We start from the raw sequence: 22,645 nt of genomic DNA on the forward strand, positions 1-22,645 counted from the left end.
AGCAATTTCCCTATGTTAAACTAATTGGCCTGTAGTTTCCTGCTTTCTGTCTCTCTCTTCACTAGGGAATTTTGGAAAATTAAAATCAATGCATCTACTATCTCAACAACCACTTCTTTTAAGATCCTAGGAATCAGTCCATCAGGACCTGGGGACTTGAGCTTTTAGTTCTAATAATTTTCTCTGGTGATTGTAATTGTTTTAAGTTTCTCCCTACCTTTCACCTCCTGATTCATAATTATTTCTGGGATGTTATTTGTATCCTCTACAGTGAAGACTAATACAAAATATATGTTCAATTCATCTGCTATTTTCTTATTTTCCCTCATTAATTCCCTGTTCTCACTCTCTAGAGGACCAGCACCCTCTTTGCTTACTCTTTTCCTTTTTAAATACCCGTAAACTCTTTCTATCTGTCTTTACATTTCTAGCAAGCTTTCTCTCATACTCTAATTTCTCTCTCCTTGTTAATCTTTTAGTCTTTCTTTGCTGTTCTTCATATTCTGTCCAATCTTCTGACCTGCTGCTCATGTTCTCAGACTTATACACGTCCTTTCAATTTGATACTACCTTTAACTTCTTTTGGGTTGTGTGTCCTTCCCTTAGTCTTTCTTTCTCACTGGAATGCATCTTTACTGAGTATTCTGGAATATCTCCTTAAATATTTGCCACAGCACCTCTATTGACCTATCCCTTAACCTAATTTCCCAGTTCACTTCACAGCTCTGTCTTCATGCCCTCATAATTGCCTTTATTTAAGTTTAAAACACTAGTCTTGATTGACTCCTCTCTCCCTCAAACTGAATGTGAAATTCAATCATATTATGATCACTGCTACCGAGGGTGCCTTCACTATGAGGTCATTAATTAACCTTGTCTCATTGCACATCACCAAATCTAGTATATGTGCTCCCTGGTTGGTGCTAAAACTTGCTGCTCTAAGAAACTATCCTGAAAACATTCTATGAACTCATTATCCTGATGACCTTTGCAAACCTGATTTGCCCAATCTCTAACTTGAAAATTAAAAACAAAATCAAAATAAAATAGTTAAATAATGGTTAAATAATAGTTAAAATAATGTTATGACACAGCTGATGGTAAATGCTGAATTCAAATCCCAAAGGGAAACTTGAAACAACTGCCACAACTTGTTTTGCAATTTAGGGGAGGTGGTGGCAAAGTGTGGTATTGTCACTGGACTGGTGTTCCAGCGACCTAGGGTAATGCTCTGGGGTCCCGGGTTCAAACCCCACCATGGCAGATGGTGAAATTTGAATTCAATAAAAATCTGGAATTGAAAGCCTAATGATGAGCACAAAACCATTGCCGATTGTCGTAAAAACCCATCTGATTCACTAATGTCCTTTAGGGAAGGAAATTTGCCGTCCTTACCTGGTCTGGTCTACATATGACTCCAGACCTATAGTAATGTGGTTGTCTCTTAAAATGCTCTATGAACAAGGGCAATTAGTGATGTGCAATAAATGTGGTTTAGTCAGCAATGTCCTCATCCCATAAACGAATATTTTAAAAATTGTATAAATCGAGATGCGTGCCTTGAATTCAGTAGTAATAAGATCGCCAAGTCTTATAGGCTTTTACAAAACTAGATTAAACATTTATTAATAGAAGAAATAACTTTAAATACATAGATCTACAAATTACTACGATGATAACTTCTAAGTCCCCTACCTAATCTGACTCCCAGTTACACTTTTGTTAAGGCAACCATAAGACACACATTTTTAAAAGACCCAGGCAAAGTAACTGATACCTTGAACAGTCAAATTCAAAATGAGTTCTCTTAACTTCAGTCCCTGAAGGCAGCAATTTGAGGCATAGATGCTGAGGGTTTTTCACACTTGTTGAATCTTAGACTGCCTTCCCTTACACAGCCATTGCTCTTTTATACGTATTTTCCCCTTTGAATGCAAATTCACATTGTTTCACTATGTCTTGGAACTTTATCTTTCTGACAATAGTCTCTCATAGTACTAAGTTTTTCCAGCAATCTTTGGGAAAAATAAACACACTCTTTCTAAACTTCACCTGGCTAGGTGGCACATTTCACTCCTTTTGAAGACTATCTAGTCTTGTTTATTTAAAAATGCAAATGTTCCCTTGACACCTATGTTTCTAAACTTCCCTATGTTTACCTAATTAACATTTCAAACCTAACTTCTCTTCTCACATCAAAACACCCAGACTAGCTGCCGCTAATTCAATTAAGTCTCACACACAGACACATATAGACACATATACACAGACTCTATTTTACAATAAATTCCAATAACATTGTGGACATTAGCATATCTTCCTGACAATAAAATAATTAATTAAGATTAATACCTAAAACACATATCTGCGTAATTGAGAAACTTATAGCTTTTAGTTGTATTTGTGGGCGGTACTAGCATTTAATAAATGCAGTAAATTGTGGTATACATAGGAATTAGTCTAAATTAATTAAGAAAATAATTAAAACAAATTAGTAAAGTAGTAAATACTCATATAAAGTTTAAAGTATATCAGTACAGCTCGAACATCTGGAATGTGTATCTTGCGGGGTGTGGGAAGTCATGCAGGCACAAAGTGTCCTCGATGACTACATTGCAAGACATGTCACCAACTGCAGAAGCCGGAGCTCTGAGTTGCGGAGCTTGAGTGGCAGCTGGAATCACTGTGTTGCATCTGCAAGGCTGAGGAGTACATGGATAGCATGTTTAGAGAGGTGGTCACGTTGCAGCTAAGAAGTACACAGGCAGAGTATCTAAGAGAAACAGGCAGGTAGTGCAGGAAACCTCTGAGGCTATCTTGCTCTTTAATCGCTTTTCCATTTTACGTACTAGTGAGCGAAATGGTTCTTCAGAGGACTGTAGCAAGAGCCAAGTCCGTGGCACCACAGATGGCTCAACTGCACATGAGGGGAGGAGGAAGAGTGGAAGTGCTATAGTGATAGGGGATTCCATAGTTAGGGGAGCAGCAAGGCATTTCTGTGGCCGTACACGTGACTCCAGGATGGTATGTTGCCTCTCTGGTGCCAGGTTCAAGGATGTCACAGAGTGGCTGAGGACATTCTTTTGGGGGTAGGTGAATAGCCAGAGGTTGTGGTCCACATTGGGACCACTGACAAGTACGAAAAGGGATGAGGTCCTGAAAGCAGATTTTAGGGAGTTAGGAAGGGAATTAAAAACAGGACCTCAAGAGCAGTAACCTCAGGATTACTCCCAGTGCCACATGCTAGTGAGCATAAGAATAGGAAGATTGAGCAGTTCAACACATGGCTGGAGAAATGGAGTAGGAGGGAGGGCTTTAGATTTCTGAGGCATTGGATCAGTTCTGGGACAGGTGGGACCTGTACAAGAAGGACGGGTTACACCTTAATGGGACTGGGACGAGTGTCTTCATGGGGAGCAAAAACAAAAATACCTGGAAAAACTCAGCAGGTCTGACAGCATCAGCGGAGTTGACGCTTCGAGTCCATATGACCCTTCATCAGAACTAAGACATAAAGAAATGAGATGAAATATAAGCTGGTAGAAGGGAGTGGGACAGGAGAGCTCGATAGGGGGCCAGTGATAGGTGGAGGCCAAGAAGAGACTGCCAAAGATGTCATAGACAAAAGGACAAAAGGTTTTCCACCCATGGTGGTTGACAGGGCCCCCAACCGTGTCCGGCCCATCTCCCGCACATCCGCCCTCACACCTTCCTCTCCCTCCCAGAACCATGATAGGGTCCCCCTTGCCCTCGCTTATCACCCCACCAGCCTCCGCATTCAAAGGATCATCCTCCGCCATTTCCGCCAACTCCAGCATGATACCACCACCAAACACATCTTCCCTTCAGCCCCCTGGCGGCTTTCCGCAGGGATCGTTCCCTCTGGCCCACCCTCGTCCACTCCTCCATCACCCCCTACACCTCAACCCCTTCCCACGGCACCTTCCCAGGCAACTGTAGAAGGTGCAACATCTGCCCCTTTACTTCCCCTCTCCTCACCGTCCAAGGGCCCAAACACTCCTTTCAAGTGAAGCAGCGCTTCACTTGCACTTCCCTCAATTTAGTTTACTGCATTCGCTGCTCCCAATGCGGTTTCCTCTACATTGGAGAGACCAAACACAGACTTTGCGGTCTGTCCGCAAGCATGACCCTGACCTCCCTGTCGCTTGCCATTTCAACAAGCTTGTCCTGCTTGCTACCCTTTATGTCCCCATTAGCACATCCTTTAGATAATATCACCACTATCAACACCCCTTTGTCCTTTTGTCTATGACATCTTTGGCAGTCTCTTCTTGGCCTCCACCTATCACTGGCCCCCATCCAAGCTCTCCTGTCCCACCCCCTTCTACCAGCTTATATTTCATCTCATTTCTATATGTCTTAGTTCTGATGAAGGGTCATACGGACTCGAAATGTCAAAAGGAGATAACAGACAAGTTTGATAAGGGAAACGCTGTTGATGTGGTGCATCAAAATGCCTTTCAAAAGGCATTTGTTACAGTGCCACACAACAGACTTGTGAGCAAAATTCTCGGTCATGGAATAAAATGGAAAGTAAACACATGGATAAGTAATTGGCTGAGTGACAGGAAAATTAGAGTAGTGATAAATGGTTGCTTTTCAGATTAGAGGAAGGTTTGTAGGGGTCAGTATTGGGACCCTTGCTCTTCCTGATATATATTAATGACCTGGGTATGCAGGGCATGATTTCAAAATTTGCAGATGATAAGATTGGAAATGTTGTCAACTGTATTTTTTATAATCTTGAACTTCAAAAGGATATAGACATGTTGGTGGATTGGACAGACAAGTGGCAGATGGAGTTCAAAGCAGAGAAGTGTGAGGTGATTCATTTTGGCAGGAAAAATATGGTGAGACAGTGTAAAATAAAGGGAGAGACTCTAAAGGAGGTGCAGGAACAGAGGGACCTCGGTGTATATGTACATAGGTCAGTGAAGATGGCAGGGCATATTGAGAGAGCAGTTAATAAAGCATATAGTACCTTAGGCTTTATTAATAGAAGCATTGAGTACAAGAGTAAGGAGGTTGTATTGAACTTGTATAAGACACTAGTTAGGCCTCACCTGGACTACTGCATCCAGTTCTGGGTGCCATACTTGAGGAAGGATGTGAAGGCATTGGAGAGAGGACAGAGGAGATTCACAAGAATGATTCCAGGGATAACTGTAGTTATGAAGATAGATTGGAGAGGTTGGGACCCTTTTCCTTGGAGAAAAGAAGGCTTCGAGGAGATTTGATGAACATATTCAAGACCCTGAGGGGTATAGACAGGGTAAATAGTGAGAAACTAGAGGGCACAGATTCAAAATTTTTGGCAAAAGAGCTAAATATGATGTGAGGATTTTTTATTTTCACCCAGAGGGTGATTGGAGTCTGGAACAAACTTCCTTAAAGGGTGGTGGAGGCATGTTCGCTTGAGGTATTCAAAAGGGAATTGGTAGTTACGAGGATCGGGCAGGGGAGTAGAACTAGGTGGAATGCTCTTTCAGAGAGCCAGTGCAGACTCGATGGGCCGAATGGCCTCCTTCTGCACTGTAAAGTCACTGTGATGCTGTGATAGATCAAAATCACCCATGACTATTGCCGTACCTTTCTCACAAGCTCCCATTATTTCTATCTGTATACCCTGTCCTACAGTATAATTACTGTAAGGGGGCTTATAAACTACTCACACGAGTGACTTCTTACCTTTGTTATTTCTTATTTCTACCCAAATTGACTCTACGTTTTGATCTCCAGAGCTAAGGTCTTCTCTCTCTTGTACCAATGTCATCCTTAAGTAACAGGGCTACCCCTCCAACTTTTCCTAGCTTTCTGTCCTTACCAGATGTCATGTACCATTGAATATTCTGGCCCTTGTCTTTGTCATCCTGCAGCCTTGTGTCCCACTAAGACAGCGCGAAGAAAAACGAACTAAAAGATATTTGTTTCTCTTCCTTATTCTCTTGTTTAAATTCTGTTTTTCTTAAAATGGACAAATGGCTGGACTGATTAAATGGCTGCCACTGACCACATGATGGTAGTTCTGGAAGTTTCTGAGCAGTTTGAAAATGGACAAAGGCTAACACACCAAACCCCTGGAATGTAACACTCCTTGCAGTGTATAAACATTCCAGCCAAGCCAACACAAGGGATAGTAGACACCAGCCAGCTATGGACAAAGGCAGAGCTAATTGTGACTCCTCATCTCCAGCATTGTGCTAATGGTTCTACAGTTACCTGCTCAAAACATAACAGGTTTTAACAAGCGGCCTCATTAGCTGAATGGCTTGACTTAAAACCACCCTGTCGCATGACCAAGATATGAGCTGTTCAAATTATACAGCTTTCAAATTCCATCTTCATTCACTATTTAACCTCAAAAGGGAACCAGGACTCCAGGCTAGCAGCCTGCCTCTGCCTGCCATCTTCCACCAACAGAACAACAACAGAACCAGGGCTCTGTCCAGGTTTTTAATTACCTGGCTTTCGTCTACACTGTACTATTGGAACATCTGAACTTCTGTATCTGTGCCTAGAAAACTAATTCATCTCTACGTGTCTTCTTCCATTGTGGAAGTCAGCGCTTCTGGAAAAGCAGATTAGCCTGCAACAGTTTCAGCCTACTAACCCCTGAAGGAATGCACCATTGGGCTTTTTGATTCTGGACTCTGGACTCATGTGAAACCATAATTCTTTCTTTTACCGTGGTCCTTTCCCTGAACACCTTTCTTTCCCTTATCTCTCTTTTATTGTATGATTGCTAAAAGGGGCAGGTATTGCAAACCCCCTTCCTGTAGTCACATCCTCCTGGCCATGGCTAAATCAGAAGACCCTATCCTAAAGGGCATGTATGACTGCCTCCTGGTACAAAGTGCCAAGGTAACTTTCTCCCTGGATGTGTGTAAAATAACTACCTCTCTTATTTTACATTATCTCAAGTTATTAATAGAGGATTGGATTACTCCAAACTGAAGGGTTGTGGAAAACACGCCACCACTAATAAAGGGGGAAATCAAAAAATCAAAACACCTTCCTGTTTACGGACAGGCAGAGATAGGAGAAATCAGGGCTGTTTAAATTAAACCCCCTCCTGTCCATAACACATGTCTCTAATGACTATCTGATCATACATACTTATTTCTATTTGTGCTGTCAATTCATTTGTTTGGTTACGAGTGCCACATGCATTTAGATACAGAGAACTTTATAATCTCTCGCCTGTTTGCTGGTGCTCTCTAGCCCTTTCTGCCATGCTCTGATCATCATTGGAATAATTTCCTATCTTGCTCTCTTGCCTTGTCTTCTCTATTTAATTTATCACATCTTCCCAAACTTGATCCCTTGTCCCAACTATTCAGTTTAAAGCCCTCTCTACCGTCCTAGTTATACAATTTACAAGAACACCTGTCCTAGCACAGTTCAGATCCCAGTGGTACAGCTCCCACTTTCTTCAGTACTGGTGCCAGTGCCTCATAAATCAGAACCCATTTCTCCCCCACAAATCTTTGAGCCACGCATTTAACTCTCTAATCTGATTTACCCTACACGAATTTGCTTGTGGCTCAGATTGTAATCCAGAGATTACTACTTTTGAGGTTCTGCTTTTTAATTTAGTCCCTAGCTGCTCATACCCCCTCAGCAGAACCCTTTTCCTAGTTTCCTTTGTCACCTACCTACCTAGACCACTACCACTAGATCCTCCCCGTCTCACTGCAAGTTCCTCTCCAGCCCAGAACGGATGCCCTGAACCCTGGCACCGGGCAGGCAACACAGTCGTCTGGACTCCTGCTCTTGGCTGCAGAGAACTGTGTCTATTCACCTGACTATACTGTCCCCGAGTACCATTACATTCCTATTAATTACTCTCGCTTGAATGGCTTCCTGTACCACAGTGCCATGGTCAGTTTGCTTATCCACTCTGCAGCCACCGCTTTTATCCATACAGGCTGCAAGAACCTTAAACCTGTTGGACAATCACAAAGGCTGAGGCTCCTCCACTTCTACCTTCTGGGTCCCCATACCTGCCTCACTCACAGTCACACCCTCCTGTCCCTGACCACTAACCAAATCAGAAGACCCTATCCTAAAGGGTATGTATGACTGCCTCCTGGCACAAAGTGCCCAGGTAACTTTCTCCCTTTGATGCATCGCAGTGTCTGCAGTTTTGCCTCTAGCTCAGTGACTGAGCGAAGCTTGGTAATGCACGGGGAGATCAGTTCAAGTCCGTAATCAGGATGTTTGTTTTGTGTGTAAGTGTGTGTATTTCCTTGCCCTCAGTGATTTTTCCTTATTTAAAATAAATTCCTGCAGGAGGCTTTTTGGTGATTTTAAAAATAAAGGTTATTTATTACCACACACTTGCCCTGGATGTTTAACGTGAGACATCTCAATTATTCGTCTCACTCGCTCAATCTCACATGCAAAGATTAGATAAGGATGAATATAAAGCTTTTATTATAAAACTTGAATTTAACACTATGTGGGTAGAGGCCTGGTGCCTTTATAGTTGAGTTGATACTTTATTTGGAGTGAAAGTCTTTTAGAAGCAAAGGATTCTCATGAATCTGTGAAGCCTCTTATAGATGAATAGCCAGATTAATTCTCAGGTGAACTTTGAAGTATAGAACTTCAGCTGCGTTAGAAGACTGAGTTCAGATGTTTCTGGTGCTTCAGATTTTTTTTCTTCCAGGTTTGCTTTGTATAGTTTGTATTATACTGCAGTCCCTGCAAGTTTCAGTCACATGACTATGGGGTTAACATTTCTGAGGTTCAGACCACCACGATATAGTGGCCATTCACTCTTATCTCTGATTCAGTTTGAGCTCAAATATTCCAAATATTTGTTCAGTATGACACTCGAGGCAAACAGTTCCATAGTCCTCAAACGCCGGTTCATCCTTAAACAATGAGATTTGTAAACTTTGCAGGTGGCTTTGAAGTACCCTAAACATTGAGGTCTATGTTTAACTAAATATTGGCCATAGAATCAAATACTGTTCACGGTTTAAATGTCCAGAGTCACATGATTGTAGCCATTTTAACAGCTTTTGTGGGTACTTTGACAAAGTATAACCTTATAGTCTGTGATATCCAATATCCTAATGGTTGTCCTGAGCATGACATGACAATTGATTAGCTTTCAATTCCAAATTATTAACTAATTTAATTTATGAATTGAACCTAAATTTCACCAGCTGCTGTTGTGGAATTTGTATTAGCCTAGGCCTCTCGATTATTAGTCTAATGACATAACCATTACACCACCATCTCCCCATCTGCCAATTCACCAGTCTTTTAGGTCTGCTGCTATTCCCTTCACTTCTTATACCATTTCCAAGTTTAGTATCATCTGCAAACTTTGCAATTATGCCCTATACCCACGTTCAGATCATCAATTTGTAGCCTAATGTTAGCCCAAGGTAGGTGCAACTATATACTTCCATTTATTATGAAAATTAGCTGATAAACCTGCCCATTTTCCCTCTGCTCTTCAGAAGATTTGCTTCTCCCAAAGGAGAGGAATCAATTTAGAGAAACCTCCAACCGAATAGAATATTAGTTCCCACATAATCTCAGAAAGCAACTATTCTGCCACTTTCCACACAGTGAGCCTCCTTGAGGACTTCGAAGAGATAGTCAATTTTATCAGCTAAACGTCATAACAATATTCTGGATCCTCGACCATTGGTGAGCAATGTCACAGGAATCAGGCAGTAAGTAAAATAAGAGCAAAGATTTTAATCTGTCTATTTGAATTACCATCAAAAGCAAATATCTAGTCTGTTTCTTATTTTTTCTTTTCATTTTCTTTAATACTGCATTGTTAGCTTTGGGATTCATGCAATTTGCCAACAAACAGAACTGCAAGTATGAATCTGACACTGAAACATTTGTCCTTTGAATTTCTTTTGAATCTTTTGTTTGTTTTTACGTAGAAATCCCAGACCTGATGATATTTTTCACTCCATGTAGTCAGGTATCATGAACTTATAATTAGTAGTTAATGGATTTTGGCCAACTATTTTCAAGGTTAGGTTGACTAATGTCTATGATCTATCATAACTCTTATGAGGTTGTTCAGGGAGTAAGACCGAAATCAGTTTGTACTAAACCCACCAGCAAAATACTTGACCACTTTTGGACAATGAATTATCACTTTTCATCCTCTTGCACAGAGCATGTGAGCTTTAGAAAATTAAAATGAGCATTGACCCCTTGTAACGTACTACTGTCCTAGAAAAGTATTTATGTATTGTTTTTATTTAATTGTCGAAGTAGAGTCTGAGGCGCATATTTTCTTTTTCTGTAATAGTAGGAATTTTGAACATCGTAATAGTCAATGCTACTTTTTGGTATCTTGAAATGAGATTATATTCACCACCCTCTCCAACCACAAAAAAGAAAGAACTTTTTTGTTTGCAAATTTGATAAATCTATGTACTCACAGAAAAAAATGATATTCCTTTGCATTTTATTTTCAATTCAGGATGAATTACACAGGGCAGTTGTTACCAGGGTGGCAAAGCAAACCACTGTGGAAGAAAATTACTTCAGTGATCTTGATGACTTTGGTGAGATCATGCTACATATCATTGTATTAATTTACCTATTTTCCAACTTTGACATATCTTTTAAAAAATTAAATTGAAGTTATCTTTCTAAATCTCGACTAACTCCTTCCTTTATCTTTAATCTAACCTAGTGTATTCAACGTATATCTTAGAAAGGAGTTAGAAAATAGTAACACAGTTTTTAAAAAAAGAATGCCAGTAACCTTTTAGTTCCTCAACCAAAGCATATTTCTTCATTTCTGAGCCCAGAAAACAAGTGCAGTGGATTATTCAGCCCAGGACATTGCAGCCAAACCAGTTATCTGACATTCATACATGCCCACCCTTAGTAAGGGTCACTGGATAACAAGCCAGTTGGGTTACATCTGTCATAGGCAAAATGAAGCTATTATTAAAGACGTTATAGCAGGGCCCTTGGAAAAATTCACCATAATCAGCCAGTCAGCATGGTTCTGTGAAAGGGAAATCATGTTTAAACAATTTATTTGAGTTCTTTGAAGAACTAACATATGCTGTGGATGTATTGTACTTAGATTTCCAGAAAGCATTTGATAAGGTGCCACAACAAAGGTCATTGCGAAAAATAAAAGCTCCTAGTGTAGGAGGTAACATCAGGACACTTCGCAAGAATACCAATATAAAGGGAAAACAACAATTTATACTGTATGAGAAGAGAGTGCTGATTAGTTGGTAGGTAGGCTGGCAGAGATGTTGCCATGGAGAATGCACCAATTGGTGGTGACTGACAGTTAACTGCTAATCATTGCTTGAAAATTAAACCAGGCTGCTTGACCTTGATTGGTCTAGGCATTGCCCTAAGGAATGAGTCAACAAATGGCTGTCACTTATTTTGTTTAGCTGAAATAGGTGCTATGTGTGTACATTTCCTTTCTATCGGCCAAGAAATGTATATTAATATATGGAACTTCCAGGGCACGCAAATGCGAGTCCAACTGACAATTTTAAATTGGTTGCCAGTGTAATTCTTAGCACATTGAGGGTCATTTAAGCAAATGTTGTCCAGTCGCGGAATCACATCTAATGTTGAACACTGTTTTGAGTTTTGCAAGCACGAGCTGTTTGGGTGTAGTCTGTACCTTGCCCGTTGCGAACAGCGGCTGGGACGTGTTGTTTGATATGATCCACCAGTCCTTGTGACATACGGCCTACATACCTAGCACCACACTGGCACTGAAATTCATATACCACATTACACATTTGTGTGATAGGCAGAACGTCTTTTTGGCTTGACGGCAGCATCCTGTTGGTGGCGAATATCACTCATGTTGCTTCTGAATAGTAACGTGAAACAGCTAGCTTCACCTGTTGCTCAAATTTTTGAGATACCTTGCCCTTTCAGGGTAATCTGAGATAGACTGGGCACTTCTTAGGGCCGAAAGTGATGGCGTTGGGCCTGATCATGAGTTTGCGTGATATACGGTGCGAAATGATCTGATCAGGGTAGCCATTATCCTGCAGGATGCCTTTGATGCACCCTATTTCAGTGTCAAGCTTGCATGGTGAGCAAATGGCTCGGGCCCTATTTACAAGGTTGCTGAGAAGACCAATCTTAAAGTGTGTGGAAACGTAAGAATCCCAACACATATATTGACCAGTGAAGGTAGGCTTCTGGTAGACCGTGGTAGAGAACTCCCTGGCAGATTTCTCAACTACTAGATCAATGGACTGCTCCATTTCAAAGGTGAATTTGAGCTCAGGATAGAGCCCATTAAGACATGTAAGGAAATTATTACATGCAGCTGCGGATTTAAGTATTGCGAATATATCATCCACATATCAGAAATATGCGAGGGGTAGGAGGTTAGGTGTAATTCCATTGAATACAAGTTTTTCATAGAACCTAACAAAGATGTTTGTGAAAGCTGGGCCTAGAGGGGATTCCTTGGAAACACCATCTATTTGGGCAAAATGGTGTCACTAAAACTGAACTCAACTGCACAAGTTGCAAAGTTCATAAGTTCAATGAATACTGATTCATGCAATGGTGGCGGGTCTAGATCACCATGATATTGTGCTGCAGCACAAATACCTATGGCCTCCTTAAGTGGAACATTGCAGAATAGGCTAGCAATGTCAAATTAGCAATCCTCAATGGCCTTTACAAATGTGAAGGAACCCTTCACCATGTATTTGGAAAACTTCGTCGAACCATTTGGCCAATTCATGTTGTGCAGAACCGGTCATAGATAAGATAGGGCATAAGGGGACATCACTTTTTTGTGTCTTGGGCAGCCCATAGATATGCGGTCGCAGCGAGCTGTGAGGATGAACCCTGTCATATATGTCACACGGCAGCTTTCCCCCTATATTGGTATTCTTGTGAAGTATTCCACTTTGAAGAAATTTGTCTTATATTTCCTGCAGAGACTAAAAGTTGATTGATTCCAAATTTTAAAATTTGACATTGATTAATACATTTACAAGGATCTGAAGTGACCATTATTTGTAGAGTCATAGAGGTCTACAGCACAGAAAAAGGTCCTTCGGCCCAGCAAGTCTGCACCAGTCAAACAAGTACCTAACTATTCTAATCCCATTTTCCAGCACTAGGCCCATAGCCTTGTATGCAAGTGCACATCCAATATTTCTTAAATGTTATTAGGGTTTTTGCCTCTACCACCCTTTCAGGCAGTGAGTTCCTGAAAGATTCCCACTACCCTCTGGGTGAAAAAAATTCTTCCTCAGGCCCCCTCTAAAACTCCTGCCCCTTACCTTAAATCTATGCCCCTGGTTATTGATCCCCCTACCAAGGGGAAAAGTTCCTTCCTGTCTACCCTATCTATGCCCCTAATAATTTTATATACCTCAATCATGTCCCCACTCAATCTCCTCTGCTCCAGGGAAAATAACCCCAGACTATCCAATCTCTCCTCATAACTAAAACTCTCCAGCCCAGGCAACATCCTGGTAAATCTCCTCTGCACTCTCTCTAGTGCAATCACATCCTTCCTATAATGCGGACTCCAAAACTGCATACAATACTCTAGCTGTGGCCTAACCAACGTTTTATACAGTTCCAGCATAACCTGCCAGCTCTTAAATTCTATGCTTCGGCTAATTAAGGCAAGTATCCCATACGCCTTCTTAACCACCTTATCTACCAAATTCCATTTGCCACTGATCAGCCCATTTGACCAGCCTGTCTATATCCTCCTGTAATCTAAGGTTATTCTTCTCACTGTTTACCACCCCACCAATTTTCGTGTCATCCATGAACTTACTGACCAACCCTCCTACATTCAAGTCTAAATCGTTTATATATACCACAGACAGCAAGAGACCCAACATCGATCCCTGTGGAACCCTTCTGGACACAGGCATCCAGTCACAAAAACATCCCTTGACCATCACCCTATGCTTCCTGCCACTCAGCCAATTCTGAATCCAATTTGCCAAATTGCCTTCGATCCCATGGGCTCTTAGCTTCGTTATCAGTCTCCCATGCGGGATCTTATCAAAAGCCTTACTGAAGTCCAAGTAGACTACATCAAATGCATTGCCCTCATCTACACACCTGGCCACCTCTTCGAAAAATTCAATCAAATTGGTTATACATGACCTCCCCTTAACAAAACCATGCTGACTGTCCTTGATTAATCCCTGCCTCTCCAAGTGTAGATTAATTCTGTCCCTCAGAATTGCTTCCAATAGTTTTCCCACCACTGACTAGCCTGTAGTTCCCTGGTTTATCCCTACCTCCCTTCTTGAATAACGGTACCACATTGGCTGTCCTCCAGTCTTCTGGCACCTCTCCTGTGGCCAGAGAGGTATTGAAAATTATTGCCAGCACCCCTGCTACCTCCTCCCTTGCCTCACTCAACAGCCTGGGATACATTTCATCCAGGCCTGGAGATTTATCAACTTTTAAGCCTGCCAGACCACTTAGAACCTCCTCCCTTTCTATGTTAATTTCTTCAAATATATCAGTCCTTCTGCCTGATTTCCATACTCACGTCGTCCCTCTCACTTGTGAACACCGACACAAAGTATTCATTTAGAACCCTACCTACATCTTCTGGCTCCACACACACATTACCACTACGGTCCTTTATGGGCCCTTCTCTTTACCTAGTTATCCTCTTACTCTTAATGTACTTGTAAAATAACTTTGGATTTTCCTTTATTTTACCTGCCAATGTTTTTCATGCCCCCTTTTTGCTCTCCTCATTTCCTTTTAAAGTTCCCCACTACACATTCTATACTCCTCGAGGGCTTCCGCTGTTTTGAGCCCTCAGTATCTGCCATAAGCCTCCCTTTTTCTTTTTATCCAATCCTGTATATCCCTTGACATCCAGAGTTCCCTGGATTTGTTGGTCCCACCCTTTATTTTTACTGGAATATGTTGACCCTGTACTGTTCCTATTTCCTTCTTGAATGAGTCCCACTGCTCTGATGCAGATTTACCTATAAGTAGGTGCTCCCCGTCCACACTGGCCAAATCATATTTAATCTCATTAAAATCATCCTTCCCCCAATTTAGAACTCTGATTTCTGGCCCATTCTTGTCCTTTTCCATAACAACCTTGAATCTAACGGAGTTATGATCACTGTCTGCAAAATGCTCCCCCACTGATACCTCTACCATTTGCCCGGCTTCATTCCCTAAAATTAAGCCCAGGACCACCCCCTCTCTTGTAGGACCTTCTGTGCACTGGTTTAAAAAGCTCTCCTGAATTTTAAGAATTCAGCTCCCTCTAAACCTATCACACTATGACTAACTCAGTTGATGTTGGGGAAGTTGAAATCCCCCACTATTACTACACTATTATTTTTACCTCAAGTAGCTGCAGCTGGTGGCATTTCCTGCACACGTCAGAGTGCAAGGAACGTCTAGGACTTCTCAGATGTTGCAGGCAGTACATAACATGGGACGTAGCTGCCCTGCCATGCCTCTAGTTGAAAAAAAAACTCTTACTTTAAGTTAAATACAGTAAAATAAAATGTTAAATTATTTATGTACTTTAAATAAAAACTAGAACTCTTAGCTTTCCTTAGCTTAATCTATTTAGATGGAGAAAAACACTTACCCACTACTCACCAATCAGCTCTCACCTTTGTGCTGACATCACTTTTTGAAGCTTCCCCGCACTCGCGCTGGTTCTGATCTTTCCAACGCTCTCTCGCACTGTCTTGTGATGTCACTCTTGTGCATGGTCTGCAGCGGTTCAAGAAGGCAGCTCGCCATCACCTTCTCGAGGGCAATTAGGGATGGGCAATAAATACTGGCCTAGCCATTAACATGAAACTCACACCACATTACACATTTGTGTGATAGGCAGAATGTCTTTTTGGCGTGATGGCTATATCCTGTTAGTGGCGATTACCACTTGTGTTGCTCCTGAATATTAGCAACATGAAACACCTAGCTTCACCTGTTGCTCAAATTTTTGAGATACCTTGCCCTTCCAGGGTAACCTGAGGTAGGCCGGGCACTTTTCAGGGCCGAAAGTGACTGCCTTGGGCCCGTTCATGAGTTTGCATGATATATAGTGTGAAATGATCTGATCAATGATCTGACCACATCCCATGAATGAATTTAAAAAAGCCTTGAAAGCTTCAAAATGAAAGTATTCCCGTAAATGCACATTTAACTCTTGACAGATAATAAATTTAATAGTTGCATATTTAATGGTGCTAATTTTTAGGTACTGAATTGCAACAAAGAAAACTCTAAATTGAAAGTTCCAGTCTGCTACCTTACAAGGACATGAGCAATTCCATACATTACAAGGGTGCTTTTAGAATAAGCATCAATTACACAAACTTCCACTTAATGCTCTTAAAGTTTTGTTAAAGTTATGTGCTGCGAGTAAGATACAAAACAAATCTTCTACCAATACCTAACTGATATATTTATTAAACTTTGGGTAATTTTATCATTATTTTGTTTGATTCAGATCTCTCAGACAGTGGCACCAATAGTAAAAGCAGTGAAAAGAAATTACCCACTCTGAAGGAGCTAGTTCAAGATAATAATGAAGAGAACACAATAGATGAAATGAACACAAAAAGAACAGAGACATTCTCACAGAAAGGAGCTGCTGCAGATAGCTGGCAAACTTCATATTTTAAACCCAACCAATGCATGGTGCAATGTGCCACTGATCATGTCACAAGAGAGCCTTTACAGAAGAATTCTTTAAAACCCAAGGTAATTACTTTCAAATGCTATGCCTTTAAAATTGCAGTGATACCTTATGAATTACTTCCAATCATATTTTTACCACTTTCAATTAAATTAATGACTTATATGAAGAGACCGAGTGTATTGTAGCCAAATTTGCAGACACTACAAAGAAAGGTAGGAAAGCAAGTGGTGAAGAAGATACATAGAGTCTACAAAGGGAGGTATAGATTAAGTGAGTAGGCAAAAATTTGGCAGATGGAGTATAATGTGGAAAAATGTGAGATTGTCCATTTTGGCAGGAAGAATAGTAAAGCAGAATATTATTTAAGTGGAGAGAGACTTCAGAATGCTGTGGTACAGAGGGTGTCCTTGTACATGAATCAAGAAATGTTAGAATGTAGGTACAAGAAGAGGCTTTTGATAAGGTCCTGCATGGGAGACTGACAATGAAGGTAAGAGCCCATGGGATCGAAGGCAATTTGGCAAATTGGATCCAGAATTGGCTGAGTGGCAGGAAGCAGAGGGTGATGGTCGAGGGGTGTTTTTGTGACTGGATGCCTGTGTCCAGTGGGGTTCCACAGGGATCGGTGTTGGGTCCCTTGCTGTTTGTGGTATATATAATCTTGTACACCTTGATCAGGTCGCCCCTCAGTCTTCTCTGCTCCAACGAAAACAACCCAAGTCTACCCAACCTCTCTTCATAGCTTAAATGTTTCATCCCAGGCAACATCCTGGTGAATCTCCTCTGCACCCCCTCCAGTGCAATCACATCCTTCCTATAATGTGACGAACAGAACTGTACACAGTACTCCAGCTGTGGCCTCACCAAGGTTCTATACAACTCCAACATGACCTCCCTACTTTTCTAATCTATGCCTCGATTGATAAAGGTAAATGTCCCATCTGCCTTTTTCACTGCCCCACTAACATGCTCCTCCACCTACAGAGATCTATGGACACACACACCAAGTTCCTCAGAACTTCCTAGCGTCATACCGTTCATTGAACACTTCCTTGTCAAATTACTCCTTCCAAAGTATATCACTTCACACTTTTCAGGTTTAAATTCCATCTGCCACATATCTGCCCATTTGACTATCCCATCTATATCTTCCTGTAGCCCAAGACACTCAACATCACTATTAACCACCCGGCCAATCTTTGTATCATCCGCAAACTTACTAATCCTACCCCCCCACTTAGTCATCTATGTCATTTATATAAATGACAAATAATAGGGGACCGAGCGCAGATACCTGTGGTACGCCACTGGACACTGGCTTCCAGTCACTAAAGCATCCTTCTGTCATCACCCTCTGTCTCCCACAACTAAGCCAATTTTGAATCCACCTTATCAAATTACCCTGTATCCCATGTGTATTTGCCTTCTTTATAAGTCTCCCATGTGGGACCTTGTCAAAGGCTTTGCTGAAATCCATATAGACTACATCAACTGCACTACCCTCACCTACAAACCTGGTCACCTCCTCAAAAGTTTCAATCAACTTTGTTAGGCATGACCTCCCTCTGACAAAGCCATGCTGACTTTCCCTGATCAAACCTTGCCTCTCCAAGTGGAGATAGATTCTCTCCTTCAGAATTTTCTCCAATAGTTTCCCTACCACTGACGTGAGACTCACTGGCCTGTAGTTCCCTGGCTTATCTCTACAACCTTTCTTAAATAGCGGAACCACGTTAGCTGTTCTCCAGTCCTCTGGCACCTCCCCTATGGCCAGAGAGTAATTAAAAATTTGGGTGAGAGCCCCTGCGATCTCCTCCCTTGCCTCCCTCAGCAGCCTGGGACACAAATCATCCAGACCTGGAGATTTGTCCACTTTTAAGCCTGCCAACACCTCCAATACCTTGTCACTCCCTTTATCAATTTGCTTAAGAACCTCGCAGTCTCTCTCCCCGAGTTCGATACCTTCATCCTCATTCTCTTGGATGAAGACATCGAGGACCGTGACTGCTTATCCCCCAGAAACAGTCCTGAAGTCTTGTTTCCTGCCCCAAGAAGGAAAGTCCTGACCTGAGAGTTTACAATTACAAAATCATTTTTCATTTTTAACTTTTATGCTTACCTAAACACATAATTCAAATGATTGTCCAGTTCAATGTCCATTTTATACTGTACCTATTTATATTCACATATCTACATACATAAATAAAGCTGCTTTAGAAATGAAACTGTTTACTATTGTATATGACAGGCAAAAGATCAAGCTAAGATGATACGAAATGAAGGCAAGATTCAAAAGGCAGAATCATTTCGAAAATCATTAAGTAAAAGGTAATGAACAAAAGATCCTTTTCATACTTGACTTTGTTGATCACACCATCCTCTTCAAACACTTACATACTCTCGTCCAGGTGGGTGGGACTACGGTTGCCTTCTTCCATTTTTATCCATCTAATTTTAACCAGAAAATCGCCATCAATGGCTTCTCTCCCCATTCTCTCTCAATTATCTCTAGTGTCCCCAAATGATAAATCCCTGGCCGATTCTAACTGCTTATATACATACTGCCCCTTGGCAATATCATTCAAAAACATAATGTCAGTTTCCACACATACACTGGCAATGCTCAGCTTTACCTTACTTAACCCTTCACTGTCTCAAAACTGTCAGACTTCAAGCTTGGAGGCAAAAGAAGAACTCTCACCGCCTACTAGAAAGAAGCATAAAGCTTTTCGCCTCTGTACAAAATTTCCAGTTGCACCAACTTACCTGGCAGGGGAGAGACCATGATCATGAAGTTCCCAGTTCGCTCACATTGAATGTACGCAGTGAATATCCCAGTTTAGCACTTGGTTCATTAAGTACTCTGTACTTTCCCACTCTATGTGGTAACAACCATTGGCAATTTATATAGAGAGCTTCTGACTCACATCTACATTACAACTGCAAAACCTGCTACACTAATTAACACTTACTAATGCAACCATTTTCATTTGATCAGCAATTAACTTCCACTGCCAGCATTTTAACTAGCTTGTAGTTTCTTTTGCAGTTTTGAAGTTCTAAATCAGATTCTAATTGTTAATCTAAATTACAGCTCGAGACATAATTACCAGAGAGATTCCAATTGCATTGAATTCCCATTTTAACACTCAGTTCGCAAAGCAGTCTGTGCTTCCCCAATCAACACGGCCCTAATTCTGGCCTTTTGAGAAGCCCTGATTTTAATTGCTCCACACTGGTGGCCATTTCTTCAGCTAGTTCAGACCTAAGCTCTGGAATTCCCTCCTCTCTACTTCTCAACATGACAAGATTCCAGTTTGGGAATAATTTTTGTAAGGGTGAAGAGTGGTGTGAATGGAGTAGGGCTGACAAGACAAAGTAGCTGGGATTCAGTGTAGGATCTGGATTTAGATATGCTAACCTTTCCTGGCCTCATCAGCTCATTGAACTGCTGCTGCACCAATTCCATAACCAAGGAGTTACAGTCCTGCATTGTGGATGCATTGGTGGTTAGCTTCTGAGATTCCATAGACTCTGAAACAGTTCCTACAGATTGGAGGGTAGCTAATGTAACCCCACTATTTAAAAAGGGAGGTAGAGAGAAAACAAGGAATTATAGGCCTGACATCGGTAGTGGGGAAAATTCTAGAACCCGTTATAAAAGATTTAATAGCTGAGTACTTGGAAAACAGTGGCAGAATCAGACAGTCAGTATGGATTTATGAAAGGGAAATCACGCTTGACAAATCTTCTGGAATTTTTCGAGAATGTAACTAGTAGAGTTGATGATGGGGAGCCAATGGATGTGGTTTATTTGGACTTTCAGAAGGCTTTCAACAAAGTCCCACATAAGAGATTGGCATGTAAAATTAAAGCGTATGGGATTGGGGGTAGTGTATTGAGATGGATAGTCTGGTTGGCAGACAAGAAACAAGAGTAGGAATAAACAGGTCTTTTTCCAAATGGCAGGCAGTGACTAGTGGGGTACCGCAGGGATCGGTGCTGCGATCCCAGCTATTCACAATATATATTAATGATTTAAATGAGGGAACTAAATGTAATATCTCCAAATTTGCAGAGGACACAAAGCTGGGTGAGGGGGTGAGCTGTGAGGATGATGCAGAGATGCTTCAATGTGATTTGGGCAAGTTGGGTGAGTGGGCAAATGCATGGCAGATGCAGAATAATGTGGATAAATGTGAGGTTATCCACTTTGGTAGCAAAAACAGGAAGGTAGATTATTATCTGAATGGCTATAAATTGAGAGAGGGGAATGTGCAACGAGACCTGGGTGTCCTTGTACACCAGTCGCTGAAGGTAAGCATGCAGGTGCAGCAGGCAGTAAAGAAGGCAAATGTTATGTTGGCCTTCATAGCGAGAGGATTCAAAGAAGATTCAAGGACAGGAGCAGTGATGTCCTGCTGTAATTATACAGGGCCTTGGTGAGACCACACCTGGAATATTCTGTGCAATTTTGGTCTCCTCATCTGAGGAAGGAAGTTCTTGTTATAGAGGGAGTGCAGCGAAGGTTTATCAGGCTGATTTCTGGGATGGCTGGACTGACATATGAGGAAAGATTTGAGTCGGTTACGATTATATTCGCTGGAGTTCAGAAAAAACCTATAAAATCCTAACAGGATTAGACAGGGTAGATGCAGGAAGGATGTTCCTCCCGATGATGGGGAAGTCTAGCACCAAGGGTCACAGTCTGAGGATACGAGGTAGACCATTTAAGACTGAGATGAGGAGAAATTTCTTCACCCAGAGAGTGGTGAGCCTGTGGAATTCACTGCCACAGAAAGTAATTGAGGCCAAAATATTGTATGTTTTCAAGAAGGAGTTAGATATAGCTCTTGGGGCGAAAGGGATCAAAGGATATGGGGAGAAAGCCGGAGCAGGCTATTGAGTTGGATGATCAGCCATGATCGTAATGAATGGCGGAGCAGGCTCAACGGGCCGAATGGCCTACTCCTGCTCCTATTTTCTATGTTTCTATGCTGATCTTAATTTTTTAATATATTATATCATAGGTAGTATAGATAGTAGATGGAGAATCTTCCTCATAAATAGGACTTGTTGATAGTTGCTAGTTTTTCACGATGTCTTACTTATACAAAGTCGTTATATCTTGACCTGATGATCCCAGAGTGTTGAAGGAGGTGGCTGTAGATGCATTGGTGGTCGGGTGGGATTTTCTGGTCCCGCAAGTGGCAGGCATAGCGGCGGGTGGGACGGGAAAATTCGGATTGCGGCCATAAGTCATCTTCCTGCCAGCTTAAACATTGTTTGTAATTTTCCGCTTATGGCTTTTATAGCAGTTCGGGTAGCCCACCTTCCCATGACAGGAGCCACATTTACATGCATTTGAATATCATGAATGCGCATTAAAAATCCAGCTTGCCCGAATCACACCCCCACTCCAGATCAAATGGCTATGCTGGTGGCTAGTTAGACCTGCATGAATCATGACTGGACATTACAGACATGCACCTGGTGAACTGCTCTTGACTCGCGACCTCAAGGTTTGTGTGCGCAGCGCTACCTTTCACTGCACTGCGTTAACGATTGCTCCAACTTCGTGCCAAGGCTGCTCAGGCAAGACCAGCGGGAAGGCAAGGTGGGTATGGGCTGAAGATAAAGGCTTGTCTGGAGTGGGTTGGGTGGCAGAGGGTGAGAGAAGTCAGAGGCAAGGGAAAGGGCTGGAAGGCAAAGGCTTGACTGGGGGGGTGGGGTGGGGGGTTTGACTGGGGAGGGGGTGGACAGAGACACATGACTGGGAAGGATGACTGGGGAGTGGGTGGACAAAGACACATGCCTGGGAGGGTGACTGGGGAAGGGATGGACAGAGACACATGACTGGGGGTGGTGACTGGGGAAGGGGTGGACAGAGATACATGATGGGGGGTGGTGGTGGGTTGGGTGGCAATTAGCTGGGGCCTGAAAGCAGAGACTGTCCTGGGC

The 22,645-nt window shown here is 41.9% G+C and overlaps 1 protein-coding gene across 2 annotated transcripts in view; it reads left to right on the forward strand.

Moving 5' to 3' along the window:
• The window catches only part of LOC144679839 (uncharacterized), a 219,366-nt gene that overhangs the window by 20,385 nt on the left and 176,336 nt on the right, over nucleotides 1-22,645 (forward strand). Inside the window, exons 3-5 of one of the 2 annotated variants that reach the window (XM_078540682.1) lie at nucleotides 10,490-10,574; nucleotides 16,493-16,746; nucleotides 18,933-19,012. In XM_078540682.1, the coding sequence (XP_078396808.1) occupies nucleotides 10,490-10,574; nucleotides 16,493-16,746; nucleotides 18,933-19,012 (419 nt within the window). The remainder of the gene's footprint in view (nucleotides 1-10,489; nucleotides 10,575-16,492; nucleotides 16,747-18,932; nucleotides 19,013-22,645) is intronic. The other variant, XM_078540692.1, reaches the window with a different exon arrangement.

Source organism: Cetorhinus maximus, chromosome 1 (genome assembly GCF_964194155.1).
Source record: "Cetorhinus maximus chromosome 1, sCetMax3.hap1.1, whole genome shotgun sequence".
NCBI lineage: Eukaryota > Metazoa > Chordata > Chondrichthyes > Lamniformes > Cetorhinidae > Cetorhinus > Cetorhinus maximus.